The sequence below is a fragment of the Molossus molossus genome, unplaced genomic scaffold (genome assembly GCF_014108415.1).
Source record: "Molossus molossus isolate mMolMol1 unplaced genomic scaffold, mMolMol1.p scaffold_m16_p_4, whole genome shotgun sequence".
Taxonomy (NCBI): domain Eukaryota; kingdom Metazoa; phylum Chordata; class Mammalia; order Chiroptera; family Molossidae; genus Molossus; species Molossus molossus.
Genome location: NW_023425377.1, coordinates 35,569,591 through 35,586,329, shown reverse-complemented (window position 1 = coordinate 35,586,329; position 16,739 = coordinate 35,569,591). Strand labels below are relative to the sequence as shown.

The 16,739-nt window shown below is 35.4% G+C and overlaps 1 protein-coding gene across 2 annotated transcripts; it reads left to right on the top strand.

The window, feature by feature from the left end:
- Positions 1-668: 668 nt before the first annotated feature.
- On the top strand, positions 669-15,851 carry MYOT (myotilin). Of its 2 annotated transcripts, none has more exons than XM_036241792.1 (9): positions 669-1,030; positions 6,106-6,280; positions 7,798-7,902; positions 10,455-10,501; positions 11,395-11,527; positions 12,928-13,135; positions 14,663-14,828; positions 15,263-15,396; positions 15,617-15,851. In XM_036241792.1, exons 1-9 carry the CDS (start codon positions 669-671, stop codon positions 15,787-15,789), a joined length of 1,503 nt encoding a protein of 500 aa, XP_036097685.1. In that variant the 3' UTR covers positions 15,790-15,851. The 2 variants fall into 2 exon arrangements, with proteins under 2 accessions (XP_036097685.1, XP_036097684.1); XM_036241791.1 differs by having other exon boundaries at positions 10,452-10,501.
- Positions 15,852-16,739: the final 888 nt, after the last annotated feature.

Below are 16,739 nucleotides of genomic sequence, written 5' to 3'. Positions count from 1 at the left end.
ACTTTGTGAAACTGTGAAAGGGCGAAAGGGTAAATATGGACATTAAAGTAACATTTTTACAAAAGAAGCATATTGCTCCCCTTGATTTACCAAGACATCATTCATCACAGATCACCAGGACATGACTTAACTGATGTATCAGAAGAGCTGTTCATTGGTCTTGATGAGCACTGGGAAGGATTCAAACTGAATAGAAGCTGACATGTTATATATTTAACTGCTAATGATTTTAAATAGTTAAATTTCTGTGGTTAGTGAAATGGTAGCCTCTGGGCAAAAGCTAATCATGAGACATGAGAAAAATCATTTGTGCAATGACAGAGATAAAGGAAGGGGAAGTGTAGAAATCAGGGAAGTTCTACTTTGAGATGACCTTGAAAGCATCTAAGCTCAAAAAAAAAGTTAAATAAACAGTATTTTTATGCAAATATTGTAACTGAATCATTTTCTCCTTTTGAAGGAAAAACATTCTTCAAGAGAAAGCCACTCCATCAAAGCCAGAAGTACAGTATTCCCAGGATCTCAACAAGAGGGGGCAGAACAAGGTTGCTTCTGATTCCTTGTGACCTGTAATTCCAGGCTTGCAGTCCCAAATTCAGGACGCCAGCCCCCCAGGAGTAAATCATTATAGTAATATATTACCTTCATCTTCCGTATACAAGCTAAGCATGTTTAACTACGAACGGCCAAAACACTTCATCCAATCCCCAAATCCATGTGGCTCCAGACTGCATCCCCCCGGACCAGAAACCTCCAGCTACTCTAGCCAGACCAAACAGTCTTCCATTATCATCCAGCCCCGCCAGTGCACAGAGCAAAGATTTTCTGCTTCCTCAGCAGTGAGCTCTCACATCACCATGTCCTCCTCCTCTTCTGCTTTCCCTGCTTCTCCCCAGCAGTTTGCTGGCTCCAACCCAGGCCAAAAGGTTACAGCCACCTATAACCAGTCCCCAGCCAGCTTCCTCAGCTCCATATTACCATCACAGCCTGATTACAGTAGCAGTAAAATCCCTTCCACTGTGGACTCCAAGTAAGTGAGTTTTTAAAATATATGCATATGAATATATACTGTATATACAAGTAGCTGAGGACTGTGGTGGGGGGGGGGGAGGGATGCAGATAATGCTGTAGTTCATTCTTCTCTATCTAAAAAGGCAATGTGACCTCAAGGTCTCATCCCATAATTCTCCTAAAGCACCTTGAACCAGGGTACTGGCAAGAAGAGGTTATCTGACCTAATATTCTGGCTGAGCTGAATCAAATCATCTATTACCCAATACAATTACTTACCCATTATTTTCCATCTTCAAAAAAATATTTCTAACATACCAAGAACAGTGAACTATTCCCCAGTCCTAAGCTATGTTCCTCATGCTGTCAATTTAACTGCTCCAGTTCTGAACTCAGCTGAGATGAAGAACACCTGCCTGCCCATCTTCAGATAGGATTTCCTCTCACATAAGCAGAAGCTATTAAATTTCTTCTCAGTCTTTTCGTCCTATCCATTTTCCCCTCTGGTCTTGAATATCCACTGGCTAAAAAGAAAATCTGCGATTCAGACATTAAAGTATATGACTTTTCCTTACTCTGATCAGAAGAAAGGCTTGAATAAAAGTTTATGACCTTAAGGTTTCCTTTGGTAATTAAAACCACACTTTGTTCAAATTGGTTAGGCTGATCTAAATACAGGGAAGAATACCTGCAGCCTTATGCAAGCATGTACTATTTTCACAGTCCTAAAACTGTGCTAGGAGAACCTGATACGAAGAAGAACATAGTGGTTGTGCTTTTTTTAAAACATGAACTGAATACTTTGTGCTTATGTAAAGTTAGGGCTATCAGTTTTCCTATTCCTTGGCTGGCTAGAACATCAGAGAATTAAATCAGAGGCATCTGAAAAATATTGTCTGTTGGAATGTATTTTGTTTGTTACAGGCTTATTGACAGATTTGCTGAAATTCTTATTAATTTCTCTCAGTCCTCTCTAGAGGCTAATTTTTTCTAAAGAGTCCAATTAATGTTGGTGACTACTCTGGAAACCTAGCTGAACTGCCTATAGCATTAAACTAGCAAAGAAAGCTTTTCAATATTTTTAAGAATGAAAACCAGAAAAGCCAAAAATATTTGTTAAAATCCTCGATACTAGGCTAAACCATTTGAAATGGTGGATAGTAAACTGTTTTCAATCTACAAAAAAAAATGGCATTTCATATGTTTGACCTAATATTTTTATTTATTGATTTTAGAGAGCGGGAAATATCAATTTATTGTTCCACTTATTTATACATTCATTGGTTACTTCCTGTATGTGCCCTGGCTGGGGATCGAACCTACAACCTTGGTGTATCAGGATGACACTCTAACCAACTAAGCTACTGGCCGGGACTCTGACCTAATATTTTTAAAAAGATGTATTAAAAAATTAAGAGCCCTCTCTTTATTTTCCCTCCCAAATTCCCATTATATCCATTATAACACATTGTACATTTTTCTTGGTAACATTTTACCCAGACAATCTCTTTCCATCTAGCTTTCAATTATTTCCAAATTTCCTACATGAGCATTTTAAAATCTAAAATAACCTTTTCTGACTATATTTTTCTTAATAAAGTCTTTCAATCCTACTCCAATTTCCTACACAGAAAAGAAAGCCATTAAATAAACATTACGGAGCCTAAACCATGTGCCTACCTCTGTGTACAGAACTAAGAAGAGATAAAGAAAGGCAAAATGGAGAGGATAAGAAATAAAACATAGGAGGTCCCCCAACCAGAGATCAAAGATCCAGCTTTAGCTGTTCCATTTTCAGCAACCACAGATAACCCTTTTAATCTTCCCACAGCCACTTGATACCCATTCTGTGCCCAGCTGCACAGGGTGGAAAGCTCTGGCCCTTTGAACATTTGTGCACAACTCCCTCATTGTTATGAGGGGCTTAAATTTGCCACCTCTTATAAAATAATCCATTGGATTCTGACCTAGAGAAGTTTGAAAGCTTTATTTAGCTTTTCATCTGTAGGAAACCCTTAAGCAAATGTTCTATTCAGTTGATCAAACCACAGACTAGAAACTGAGAACTCTTTAATTCTAATTATTCCTTCCAAAAACCATGCTGTGACATTCAGCAACTTTACCGGCTCAGTGATTCAGTTTTCTGATTCATAACAAAATTAAGGATCTGGGTGGTTAATGATAGAAAAAAAGACCTATACAGCAGTGTGCAAGTATACTATTAGTTTATAAATATGAGTAGATATCAAGTGCTAACACTTAAGCTGTCTGAACTGGTAATAATGGGTATATTTAGTAAATAAAGTGATTGAGGTTACTTATATATCAGTGATTCTCAGGCTTGGTTTTGATAATCCTTTAAGATTTCTCAAATATATAACAATTAAAAAATTATTTAATACTAATTTACTGTAACAAATGTGTGAGTGACTTTTATAAATACAGTAGGCTAGCATCAAAAATACATAGGCTATTTTAACTTCATACAGTTAGAGAAATAGATCTATAAGAACAAAGGAATTTTACCCCTTTGACTTAGGAATTCAATCGCAAACCAAATGAACAAAAACCAAAAAACCTCACTATTAATTTAAACATGTGGTTTGGCTATTTACTTGACTTTAGTTAAGGATTAATATAGATAACCCTGAAGATCTGAAATGTAAGAAGGGAAAATATGTATCACTAATTTTCATTATAGACTATCTTGGATACAATGGAAAACATTCATTCATTCAACTGATAGTATCATCTATACCTAAACTCTGTTAGTGGATATAAATGATATAATAATGAGTAATAAGAGATTTTTTTCAGTATGATTACAATCTAGAGATCATTAACCAAGTCTCCACAGCTTACAAAAATTAAAATTCAGGCTCTACTCAGAGGAGATACATTTCTACTTAGCTTACAAATTATTTTAATGATCCTTGAGAATATTTGAACAGAAACATGTCACAGATCAGACCAAGGTTGCCTTATCTGAATAACTGAGGTTTATTACAATAATGGTGAAATATTCACTGAAGATAGTTGCCAGTTTCCCCACATTAAATACAAGTGAGCATCTATATGGCCCTAAATGAATAAACTATGTGAAATATGAACAAAGCACTGTGGAAATTGTACCTAACAGATCTAATAATATAGGAGTCCTTAAATACCACCCCTGCTCTCCATCAGAATCAACAGGGGAACTCTTTGGGGGGCAAGAAAATTTAGTATCAGAACTTGAAATAAGTATTTAAACCTAACTCTTCAACCGCTATTCAAATTTGCTTCCTTTTTCTCCAATCTCCCCCTTTTTTAGTTTATATTTCTCCTTCCTCTCCTAATCATTCTTTTCTTTCTCCAAAAATCACTTTAGCTACATTAAACAGAATGTCATCACTGTAGAAGCTATTTGTTATATAGTGCCATACTTGCATTTTCTACAATATTAATAGGAGCCCTGGCCAGAGTGGCTCAGTCAGTTGAGTGTCGTCCTCTGCACCGAAAGGTCCCTGGTTCAATTCCTAGTCAGGGCATATGCCAGGGTTGCTGGCTCAATACCCACTAGAGTGCGTGCAGGAGGCAACCAATTGATGTGCTCTCACATCGATGCTTCTCCCTCTCCCTTAAATCTCTCTCTACAAATGTTTTTAAAAATCTTTTTTAAAAAAGAAATGAATAGGAATTGGAAACTGATAGAAAAACCAATGACTATGTAAACTGGATGCTCCTTTCAAAACAACAGAATAGTCACTAAATACCAGTGGTTATACTGGTAAATGTGTAACGATCAGCTGGAGGAAGGAGCCATGATCTGCGGTATTTACCAATATCCCTGGTGTAGATATCCCCACCAGCACCAATTTCAAACTAGCATGAGATCACAGGGAGCGGGGAAGAGATGCTAAAAATCAGCCCTCTTAAGCCCCTATGAGTCAAGTACATCACTTCTTAATATCCACTTATTCAGTTTTAAGATTAGAAGGGTTCTCAAGCTATAAGTAACTAGACTTATTCTCACTTCTTTTTTTTTAACTTTTTATTTTCAGATAGAGTGGGAGGGAAAGAGAGAGAGAAACATCGATGTGAGAAAGACACACTGATAGGTTGCCTCCCGCAAAACCCCAACCAGGGCCGGGGATCGAACTGTAACCAAGGTACATGCCCTTGACCAGAATCGAACCCACGACTCTGGTCCACGGGGCCAAAGCTCTAACTGCTGAGCCAAACCAGCCAGGGCCTTACTCTCACTTCTTTAAGGAAGATCTTCAAGGAAAGACATCCTCCTTATGTCTAATCTAAATTGTTCCTTCTGCTACTTAATTTTCACTTGCCAAAATGAAAAGAAACAAAGCTGGTGACAACTCTTATAAAATCCTCCTTGACTGTTACTAGGGAAATTGGGGAGTTTGTATTACACTTGTAGTACTAAGTGGCCGATTCAAACTATCTAAAGGTGACTGTCAAAATAAGGCCAAGTCTCTTTGAGATACAAACTTTTTTTTGTAATGTATTTTGAAGGGATTAAGAAAAAAAACCTCACAGACAGACAAAACAGTATGGTCCAGTATGGTCATTCCCAGAGGGAAATGGGGGTGACGGGAGGCAGGAGAGGGTAAAGGGTGGATAAATGGGGATGGAAAGAGACTTGAGTTGGGGTGGTGAACACGTAATACAATATACAGATGACATATTATAAAATTGTACACCTTAAACCTACATAATTTTATTAACCAATGTAGCCCCAATAAATTCAGTTTTATTTTTGTTTTTTGTTTTTTTTTATCCTCACCTGAGGACATTTTTGCATTTATCTTCAGATAGAGCAGGAGGGAGGGAGGGGGAAGAGAGAGAGAGAAACATCGACGTGAGAGAGACACACCGACTGGTTGCCACCCACACGACCCCAACAGGGGTCAGGGACAAACTACAACCGAGGTACGTGCCCTTAGCGGGAACCGAACCCGGGACTCTCTGGTCCGCAGGCCAACACTCTAACTGCAGACCCAAACCGGTCAGGGCACCCAATAAATTCAATTTAAAAAATAGATATACATCTTAAAGGTTTTCTTTTTTTAAAAATCTTTTTTCTTTTTAAAGGTATCAACAACCCTCAGTTGGCCAACCTGTATATGCTAAGCCATCCCAAAGTACAAATGCTAAGCCCACACCAAGGACTCCTGACCATGAAATACAAGGATCAAAAGAAGCTCTGATTCAAGACTTGGAAAGAAAGTTAAAATGCAAGGACAGCCTTCTTCATAATGGAAATCAAGTGAGCAAGAAGTCTATTTTATACAAAAAGCTAATTAAACTATAAAGTCTAATCTCAATAAGAACGTTCTTTCTGTCTCACAGATCTATGACCATATACTCAGCAAGGAATAATCTTTTTTTTTAAACAATGACTCCTCCATTCTCCATTCTTTATATACATATATGTATATCTATATATATGTATATGTTTTTGTTGATTTTTTAGAGAGAGAGGAAGGGAGAGATAGAAACATTAATGTGAGAGAGAAAAAAGGATCAGCTGCCTCTTGCATACCCCCCACCCAGGATTCGAGCCCGAAACCCAGGCACATGCTCTGACTGGGAATTGAACCGGGACCTCTCAGTCCATGGGACGCTCAATCCACTGAACCACACTGGCCAGGCTAGGATAATCTTTTTTAAAGAAGGAATATTTGGGTCCTATTTCATATTTTTCTGCATTAAATCACCTCTTGGTTTTGTGTAGTAAAAAAAATGAAGCAAATGAAAAAGTCAATCTGAATGATTTAATAAATAATTTGTTTTAAGCATTACCCTCTCATAAAATATGTCTAATGACCAAATAACTAATAGGAAATACTGTCAACTTGACTTCTTTAAGTACTTTGGTATATATTATTGATGGACAAATAGCTATAATTTATATTATTGTAAATCTTACTGCGCATATTGTATTAGTCACCTATCTTTAAAACAGGTTTTTATTGACTTTTTTTAGAGATAGAGATAAAAACATTATTGTTTTATATTAATCTCAGTTATACAGCATAGAGGTTAGACAATAATATATTTTACAAAGTGGTTTCTTTAAAATATATTTTTTATTGAATTTTTAGAGAGAGAGGAAGGAAGAGAGAAACATCGATATGAGAGAGAAACATCAATCAGCTGCCTCCTGCACACTACACTCCCTTCTGGGGATCCAGCCTGCAACCCAGGCATGTGGCCTGACCGGGAATCAAACTGGGTCCTCTCAATCCATGGGACAATGTTCAATACACTGAGCCACATTGGCCAGGCTATTTACCTATCTTTAAAACAGTACTATATGCTGTTAATCCAAATACATTTAACATACCAGTTGCACTGCTTTCAGCCAGAAGTTAGTAAGTCAAATATTCAGTGTTCATTTATAAAGTTTTTTTGTTCCGGAAGTGAGGACGTACAGTATTATATTCAAAGACAGAGTTGACTGGAACACACACAACAAGAAGGAAGGGAAAGAATTTCCCTTTACTTGGGAGAGCCATATTTAAGGGTGATTATGCCTGCCTTTCCAAGGAGCAAAAACAAAACAAGTGAATATCACAGATGACAGAAGTGGCACTTAGAATGGAAGGAAATACTTTGAATGAAAGAAAATGCTTTTTAAAACATAGCATCTACCTATACTTCAAAAGACAGAACTATACTTCTCTAGTAAAATTCTTACTAACGAATTTTTCAGTAAGACCTGTACAAACAACTTTTATTACATCTCATTACCATTCTCCTTAATGACTTCTTTCTTTAAAGCGGCTAACATATGAGGAGAAGATGGCTCGCAGATTACTAGGACCACAGAATGCAGCTGCTGTGTTTCAAGCTCAAAATGACAGTGAGACACAAGATTCACCACAGGTAAATTAAAATAATCTTTATCTAGCTGGAGCTCTGTTTATGTGTATAATTTTTAAATGTCTGCTTTCTCAATGTTTACAAATAGCATTTGAAGCAAAAGTCAACTGCTTCCATAGGAGAGACTATGATGGGCTAAAATATATACATACACACACACACACACACACACACATAAATATTTCAATTTTACCCCATTTTCTGGTGGTTCCAATAGTTGCATAAGAAATGTCACAAAGACAAAAACACCAGAAGGCTAATGAAGTCACTTTACATCTAGATGTTTATGGGTCAGTTAGATCCAGGACTCTTTCTTACAATGTCTGCATGAGTTACAAACCTTCAGTAGGACAGAAGTTAAAACTCTAAACCAAAGTATTTATAACCTCTTCTCACAAGCTGTTTATCATTTCAATGTTTTAAAATAAACTCATGGTACTAATGAAACATCCAATTCCTTTTGTCACATTCCTGTATCCACAAATTTTTTTTATTAAAAACAAATAACCCAGCCAGTGTTGCTCAGTGGACTGAATGTCATCCCATGCACCAAGAGGTCACCAGTTCGATTTCCTATCAGGGCACATGCCTGAGTTGTGGGCGCGATCCCCAGTAGGGGGTGTGCAGGAGGCAGCAGATTGATGTTTCTATCTCTTCCTCTCCCCTCCTCTCTCTCTAAAAAATCAATAAAAATTTATTTTTTAAAAAATATTTTTTAGAAACCTTATGAGTAATGGCTCTAAGATTAATAAACACATCTTTTCCAAACAGGGGTTAACTATATGGAGAGCATAAAGTGAAAATCCATCCCCCAGGCTTGTACCTGACCAACCTCATTTAAACAAATAAAATTAACCCTGAATAGAAATGTCTAGTTGGAGAGGCAGACTAAATTGTGATTACTCTGTCTTCCTCCTGTAGTTACCTTTCATTCCTTCCCAAAAAGTAACTGGGAGCCAAAGGGAAGAAATTGGGCACTCAAGAATTCCAAGCTTCTAAATACAGGAAGCTGAAAATAAGATTTTTGTTTCTGTTAAATACAGCTAGTCGTACCAAGAAGAATGGAGCAGGGTCTAATAGAACAAGTAACTAGAAACTGAAAACAGAACTTAATTCTCTTTTAGGACACTAAACAGTTCATGCATGCATTCATTCAACTAATTTAAATGGAGCACCTACTCTGGTGGTACAGGAGATTACAACAAGAATAAGACACAAATCTATCTCTATTAGTAGAAATAACTCAAAGAAACATTATATTCATGATGGTTTAACTTATAAATTCACAGTATATGATTTCAAGGGCAAGAATGTATTGTTTTTCTCATTCATTCTTTAAAAACTTTAAAATGAAGGTAATGGTACCAGGAAAAGAGATAGCAGCAAAATATATCAAAATATATCTGGTTATGAAACCAGAAAATATAAATCTTACATTTTTTGTACACTTCAAGCAAAATGTCATCAAACTATTATATAACTGAAGTATTGCATCTATGAATAATAATATACACATATTCAAATCATCTTAAAGGGAAAAAGTAAAAAACTTACTTTTGGATATTTTAACTGGATACTTTTTATTTTTTACCAAAAAATTAGATGATTTGTTTGATCACTGAATTGTTGTTTTGACATTTTGCTTAGAAATCTTACAGCTAGCCAAAAATTGTGGCAGTTTTAAGAATTTTGTTCAAAAATTACAAAATACATTAAACATATTCACCTAAAAATAAATTATTTGTAATGATTTGCTATGTTGCTATACAGATGTTTTTCAGATATTTGGGTAGGAACTGTATTTTCCACTTCTTTGTATCTCCCACTATACCAAGCACAATGAAAAACACAAAATAGGCAAAATTTAATAATAAAATATTTATTAAATCAATGTATTAATTCTATTTAATTTTCATCTATTCCTGATCTTATTTTCAAATAATTTTCTGGTGCTCAGATAAATGCTAAAAGATGTTTGCTTAAATTAAACATATCTTTATTAAGCAGGGAGTAATTAATGTTGTTTTTCAAAGCCTTTCCATAGCTCTACACATTATCTTCCATACTGTCCATCAGGACTTTGTGTCATGAGCTAAAAAGAGAAGTATTTTCCAGTCTAAAACGTGTTTACTGCTGTTGGTGCCACTTTTGAGCAGCAGGCATAATTCCCCATTTCTACTGCCAACACAAGTGACTTCATGTCTATTCCTGTTTTACTAAAGGACAATCTGTACTATGTGCTCCCATTTCAAATATACCAGGGGGACACATCATCCTTTGTCATAAAATAGTCATCTGAAAAGTGAACCACTATCAGCTCAGTCTATCTAATTTTTATAAATCATGCCTGTGGAACAGCTTTATTAATTCTGGGGATTTCTTGCAAGAGTATTAAATGGTTAGTGCAGTATGTTTTAAATGTTTAAAAGCTAAATATATAGAACTAATCATAACCAACACAGAAATGTTCCCTTCAACTACAACTACTTAGTTCTGTTTCATTTCAAGCTAACAATTGCATGTTAACATTATCATTTTGTTTTCATTTCAAGCAGCACAATTCAGAACATGCACGGTTGCAAATCCCTACTTCACAAGTAAGGTAAAAAAATTTTAATTTTAAATATATATTTTGCTATCTAAAATATTTTCAGCTTAAAAATGTAATATTTATAAAGCCCTGCAGCTTCCCACATACCTTAAAAAAAATATGTGAATTTTCTAATGTCAGAGATAATGATCAAAATTTTATCTGTTAAGGCCCTGGCTAGGTAGCTCTGTTAGTTAGAGCACCATTCTGGCATGCCAAGGTTGTGGGTTCAATCCCCCATTCAGAGCACTGTTAATTATTAGAATAATAATATTAGAGGAAGTTTTTTTAAATGTTTTAATCAAATAAGCCAGGACCACATTTCCATGATAATGGAACTTTTTCATGATAATGGAAACCCAATTCTAACAATTTTTACATGTGGTGAGAATTGTCCATGGGGCCCCGCTGGTGTAGCTTAGGAGATTGAGCATCTTCCCATGGACTGAGAGGTCTGGGTTCGATTTCTGGTCAGGGTTCATGCCTGGGTTGTGGGTTCCATCCCCAGTAGGGGGCATGCAGAAGGCAGCCCATTGATATTTCTCTCTCACATCAATGTTTCTCTCTCTGCCTTCCTCTCTCTTTAAAAAAAATCAATAAAAACATATTTAAAAAAAGAACTGTCCACGGGGTACTCTGCATTTTAATAGATCAGTTTATTCATCAATTCATGGCACTGTAAAAAAGAAAGAGTATAATTTGAACCAGATGTTTCTAAACAGCTACCATTTCTAATAGTTAACAAATATTCCAAAGCTAAATACAACCCTAAGGCCTCTCTCCATTGCTATTACACTATCAAACAGTACAGACTGGGGTTTCAAATCTGATGGCTAAACTATATTTGTGTGAAAGAAAGAACAATGACAACTTTCTGCATAGTGGTTATTAAAATATTTTTGTAGAAGTAGATCATCTTCAAGGGGAGATGCGAATGATGCGGATGCAATCCAGGAGAAATTTTACCCACCTCGTTTCATTCAAGTGCCAGAGAACATGTCAATTGAAGAAGGAAGATTCTGCAGAATGGACTTCAAAGTAAGAGAAGAATTTTAAAATACTGGAGGAAAATTAACAATGGGATACTAAGTTTTGAAACAAATGCTGGAGCCAAGCTTACCTGAGTTTGAATCCTGGCTCTGCCACTTTTCAGCTATGTAACCTAGACAAGTCACTTAACCTTTCTGTGCTTTTGTCTCATCTGTAAAATGAGAGTAACAAATGTACCTATTTTATAAAGTTGTTTGAGGATTAACTGAGTAAATACTCTAAGTGACGCTATCATAATAGGATTTCTAAAGTAGAATGTCTCTTTAATTCTTCTCCATTAAGAAATTTAAGCAACCCTGCTTTCTCTTAGCCTTGAAGAGTTCTTCAAGCTAGAATAGCTTTTCCTACAATGTCATTAACTTCATTTTGGAGAATTTTTCTTATAAAATGTTTTTCCTTATGAATGAAAGTCAGTATATGGATTTAATTGTTAAGGCTTATATAAGAACACTTAACAAACTGCCACTCATATACCAAGACTACAGCTCAAGAACAGTTTTGGGAAGATTATGTATTAGATCAGTAAGCTTCATGTATATGTGCTTCTGGGACTGCATTTGCAGTCACCATTAGCCAGAAGAATGATATGATCCATATTCCTTAATTAAAAGATCTTAAAGAACCTGAGGTTGCATATGAAAGATCTAGATGTGGTTTAAGATAGTCTGAAAATGCTATATTAATTTCAAGAGTTTAATTTGTACTGTTGTGTTAAAAATTATTGAAAGCAGCCCTGGCCGGTTTGGCTCAGCGGTTAGAGTGTCAGCCTGTGAACCAGAGTCCCAGGTTCGGTCCCACTGAGGGCACGCACCTCGGTTGCAGTTTGTCCCTGGCCCCGGTTGGGGTCATGCAGGTGGCAACCACTCGATGTGTCTCTCTCACGTCAATGTTTCTCTGTCTCTTTCTCCCTCTCTCACTCCTGTTCTATCTGAAAATAAATACAAAAATGTCCTCAGGTGAGGATAAAAAATAAATTAGCCCTGGCCAGTTTGGCTCAGCGGTTAGAGTGTCGGCCTGCGGTCCAGAGAGACCCGGGTTCAGTTCCCGCTAAGGGCATGTACCTCAGTTGCAGTTTGTCCTCGGCTCTGGTTGGGTCATGCGGGTGGCAACCACTCGATGTGTCCCTTTCACGTCGATGTTTCTCTCTCTCTCTCTCTCTCTCCCTCCCACTCTATCTGAACAAAATATGGAAAAATGTCCTCAGGTGAGGATAAAAAACTAAAATAAGTTTTAAAAAATATTGAAAGCAAATACCTTTTAAAGCTCTTGCTTTGCATTTTCAATCACAAACCCACTCAGGTGCTAGAATTATTAAAATTCATAGACAGATGAGTTCCAGTGATGCTATAATTTAAAATCCTGTCATCTCCTTGTGTTTTCATTTCTAGGTGAGTGGACTGCCAGCTCCTGATGTGTCATGGTATCTAAATGGAAGACCAGTTCAATCAGATGATTGTCACAAAATGATAGTGTCTGAGAAGGGTTTCCATTCACTCATCTTTGAAGTGGTCAGAGTTTCAGACGCAGGGGCTTATGTATGTGTGGCCAAGAATAGAGCAGGAGAAGCCACCTTTACAGTGCAGCTGGACGTCCTGGGTAAGCCCTCTAAGATATCATAAAGTATCTTTAATCCTGCAGTATTAAAAAAGAAAATCCCAGAGAACTTCATATTTAAAGTTAATGTCTACACTATACAACCCAGCAGAACCCCAGTTTTTAACCAAAAGCCACTGATAGGTGTAAGGGTTTGAGGGGGATAATATTCTTGCGGGAAACTCAGTGAAACTAGAATGACAGATCTACCACCAAAGCTTTTCTGGATGGAAAGGAAATAAAGAAATGGTACAATTTCAGACAGACCAAATAAGGTAATTAGAAGCATTTCTAGAGATGTAACTAACAGGTCTTAAAGTGAAAATTTTTAGTCTAATCATTTCTCTGATCTACAGTCTAAAATAATCAATCTGACTCACATTTTCACAGAATTGTCATAATCACACATAGTCTAAAACTGAAGAGTAAATGTCAACTTTTAGCCTTAGATTGTGTTACTTTTACTAGGAAACTCATCTGTAATTATGACAAAAACATGCCTACTTGCTTTAGAAAACAATATGGTAAAACTCATGTCTCAAATTTTCTTTATAATGTAGTTCTCATAAAACTGATGTTCTGTTTTAAAATATTACAGTTTAAGTGCTTAAAAATATATCACACTTGTAATGGTCTAAGCCATGATATATCACATATAAGAGATTTTGCTATGTCATTGTTATATAAAAGCCTGACAAGTTGAAATTTTTTCTTGAGTTTGCATTCTACTCAGATCAATGAAAAAAATTTTAAATTATTCTATGATATAAAAAGAGGCCTCAGTCTAAGGTGAAAATTAGCGACCTAGAATCCAAAAAACAAAAACAAGTCAAGTGATTTGGGCAAATCTTTCTTGTGCCAATAGTTCCAGAAATACTATAATGTTATGTTGAAAGAGACCTTGACAGGCTGTCCAATCTCCTCATTTCTCCTTTAGAAAAGCTAGGGTTATGGTATTATAGTATCATTTCCTCTTTTCCCTCAGTTATTTGAAGAAGACATAATAATTACTGACATTTGTATATTATTTTATCGTTTACAAAGTGCTTCTTCATTCATTATTTCAATTGATTTTCACAATAATTTTGTATGGTAAGCACAGCAGTCACTATTACTTGGGTACTGTATTATTTTACAGTAGATAACACTCAGTATCAGAGAAACTAAACAAATTTTTCTCAGTTTGGCATGGCTAACAGGGCAAATAGAGAATCTGAACCCAAGCTGATGGTATTCTTTCTACCACTCATGCTGCCTTCCTATAGATTACATGGTAAATGAGAATATGACTTAAGTTCTTTGAATGAAACATGATTATAATATCAGTTCATCATTACCTTATTGTTTTAGAACTCTAAATGGTATAATAATACAATAATATTGTATATTATTTTAGCTAAAGCTAAAACATGAAGCTTCAATCTTTTAAAAAAAATTTATATCAACATACAAATTTCATAATACTTTGGTTTGACTTAATATCTTTTTTATAATATTTCAAATACTTGATTTTTTTTTATTAATATGTAGCAAAAGAACATAGAAGAGCACCAATGTTTATCTATAAACCACAAAGCAAAAAAGTTTTTGAGGGAGACTCAGTGAAGCTAGAATGCCAAATCTCAGCTGTACCTCCACCAAAACTTTTCTGGAAAAGAAATAATGAAATGGTACAATTCAACACTGATCGAATAAGGTAGGATAAGTATTTCTAGACTTAACTATAGTTTACTTTGGTGAATTCAGTTATATCTTGAAATGCATTATAAATGGCATGCATTTGTGATCTCAATTTGTCTCATTTTTAAAACATATATACAAACATAATAAACCTCATTAAGCCAGAATCCACTAATCAGACATTTAAAGCAAAAAGTAGGCTAGCATGTACCTTGTTACTAACAATAAACAAAGATGGCTCAAGGAAATAGATGATACAAAAGAGATTTGATGGTGGGATGTTTAATTCAAGAAAACCAATAGCTATTTGGCAATGACTAAATATAGCCCCAGAATCTCCAAATGCTACTTTTTCTTATTAGTCTGACTCTGTAGATCAGGAACATCATAAACAAACTTTCACAGGAAAATTACTTCCTATACTTTCATTTTTTAATTGCTTCTTTTCAGCTTATATCATGATAACTCTGGAAGAGTTACTTTGCTGATAAAAGATGTAAACAAGAAAGATGCTGGGTGGTATACTGTGTCTGCAGTTAATGAAGCTGGAGTGATTACATGTAACACAAGATTAGATGTTACAGGTATGTTACACTGTTATAAAGCGTTATGTCAAGTGTTATAAAGGACAACCAGGAATACTTAATAAGAAACACAAATCCCAGCATAGCACAAAATCTGAGGAATTTTTTCCATATATAATCAGTTTTTATTTCTTTTTTTCTTTTCCTGTTGGATAATGAATACCTAGTGCAACCCATTTGTTTAAGTTTTCTGAATTAACTTTTATTTTATCTATTTCAGCCCGTCCAAACCAAACTCTTCCAGCTCCTAAGCAGTTACGTGTTCGGCCAACTTTCAGCAAATATTTAGCACTTAACGGAAAAGGTCTGGATGTGAAACAAGCTTTTAACCCTGAAGGAGAGTTTCAGCGTCTGGCAGCTCAATCTGGACTCTATGAAAGTGAAGAACTTTAATTACTTTACCAACATTGGAAAACACAATTAGTATATAGTCAATTAAATTTTTGAAATAAATCCATAGCTGTATTAACAGATTATGGCTTTCATTAGGTAATATAGCTAATATATATTTATAATATATCTATCCTTTGACTCTTGCACATTTTATCTACTTCTCTGGTTTGTGAAGCCAACAAAAAATTCAGGTACATGGTTTTTAATTGTAAAAGACGATCTTAAAATGTGGGATTTTAACATTTAAGTCACACATTTAACAATTACAGGTTATGAATTAGTATCAACTTTTTAGACACACCTAATGCTTGTAATAAGATTTACTGGTACTGTTTTCTAAATACTGTTTTACTCATTTTCTCTTATAGAAATACTAACATGGTATAGATTTTCTGAGTGTTCCACAGTTTTATGTCAAAAGAGAATAAAATTCCAATTATTTAAAACAGACTGTCTCCTCACAAGTCTAGATTTAACATAAAACTTCTGGTTTTTATTTATCAAACAAGTAGCAAACTCCATGAATAACAAGTTCCAAAAGAGCAACAATATTATATTCTAGAACAATGTGTCTTCTTGGTAAAACTTACAGCTCAGTCAATCTCTCCTGAAACTGGGCTAGATTTTTCAAGGTTTGCACTTTAAAGGCATGAAGAAATCTCTCCTTAAATTCTGATTTTGTTTTAACCAAATAATTCTTCAAGATCTTTGAGACTATTGAACTCAGTGGAATAAGAACAGCTTGTAGAGTCATCTGCTTAATTCTTATATTTAATGTAAACCTGACTAGCTGTAATTTGGGTTTTCTTTCTTCCTACATTTTAAGTTCAGATAACCTGTTACATTAAAAAGCACAATTTTGTAAGCATCCGAGAGTCTAAGTACAGGAAAGGGCACATCCTTTTATTAAACTATTCTTAAGCTATGACAGTAGCCTTTTCTTTTTCTCA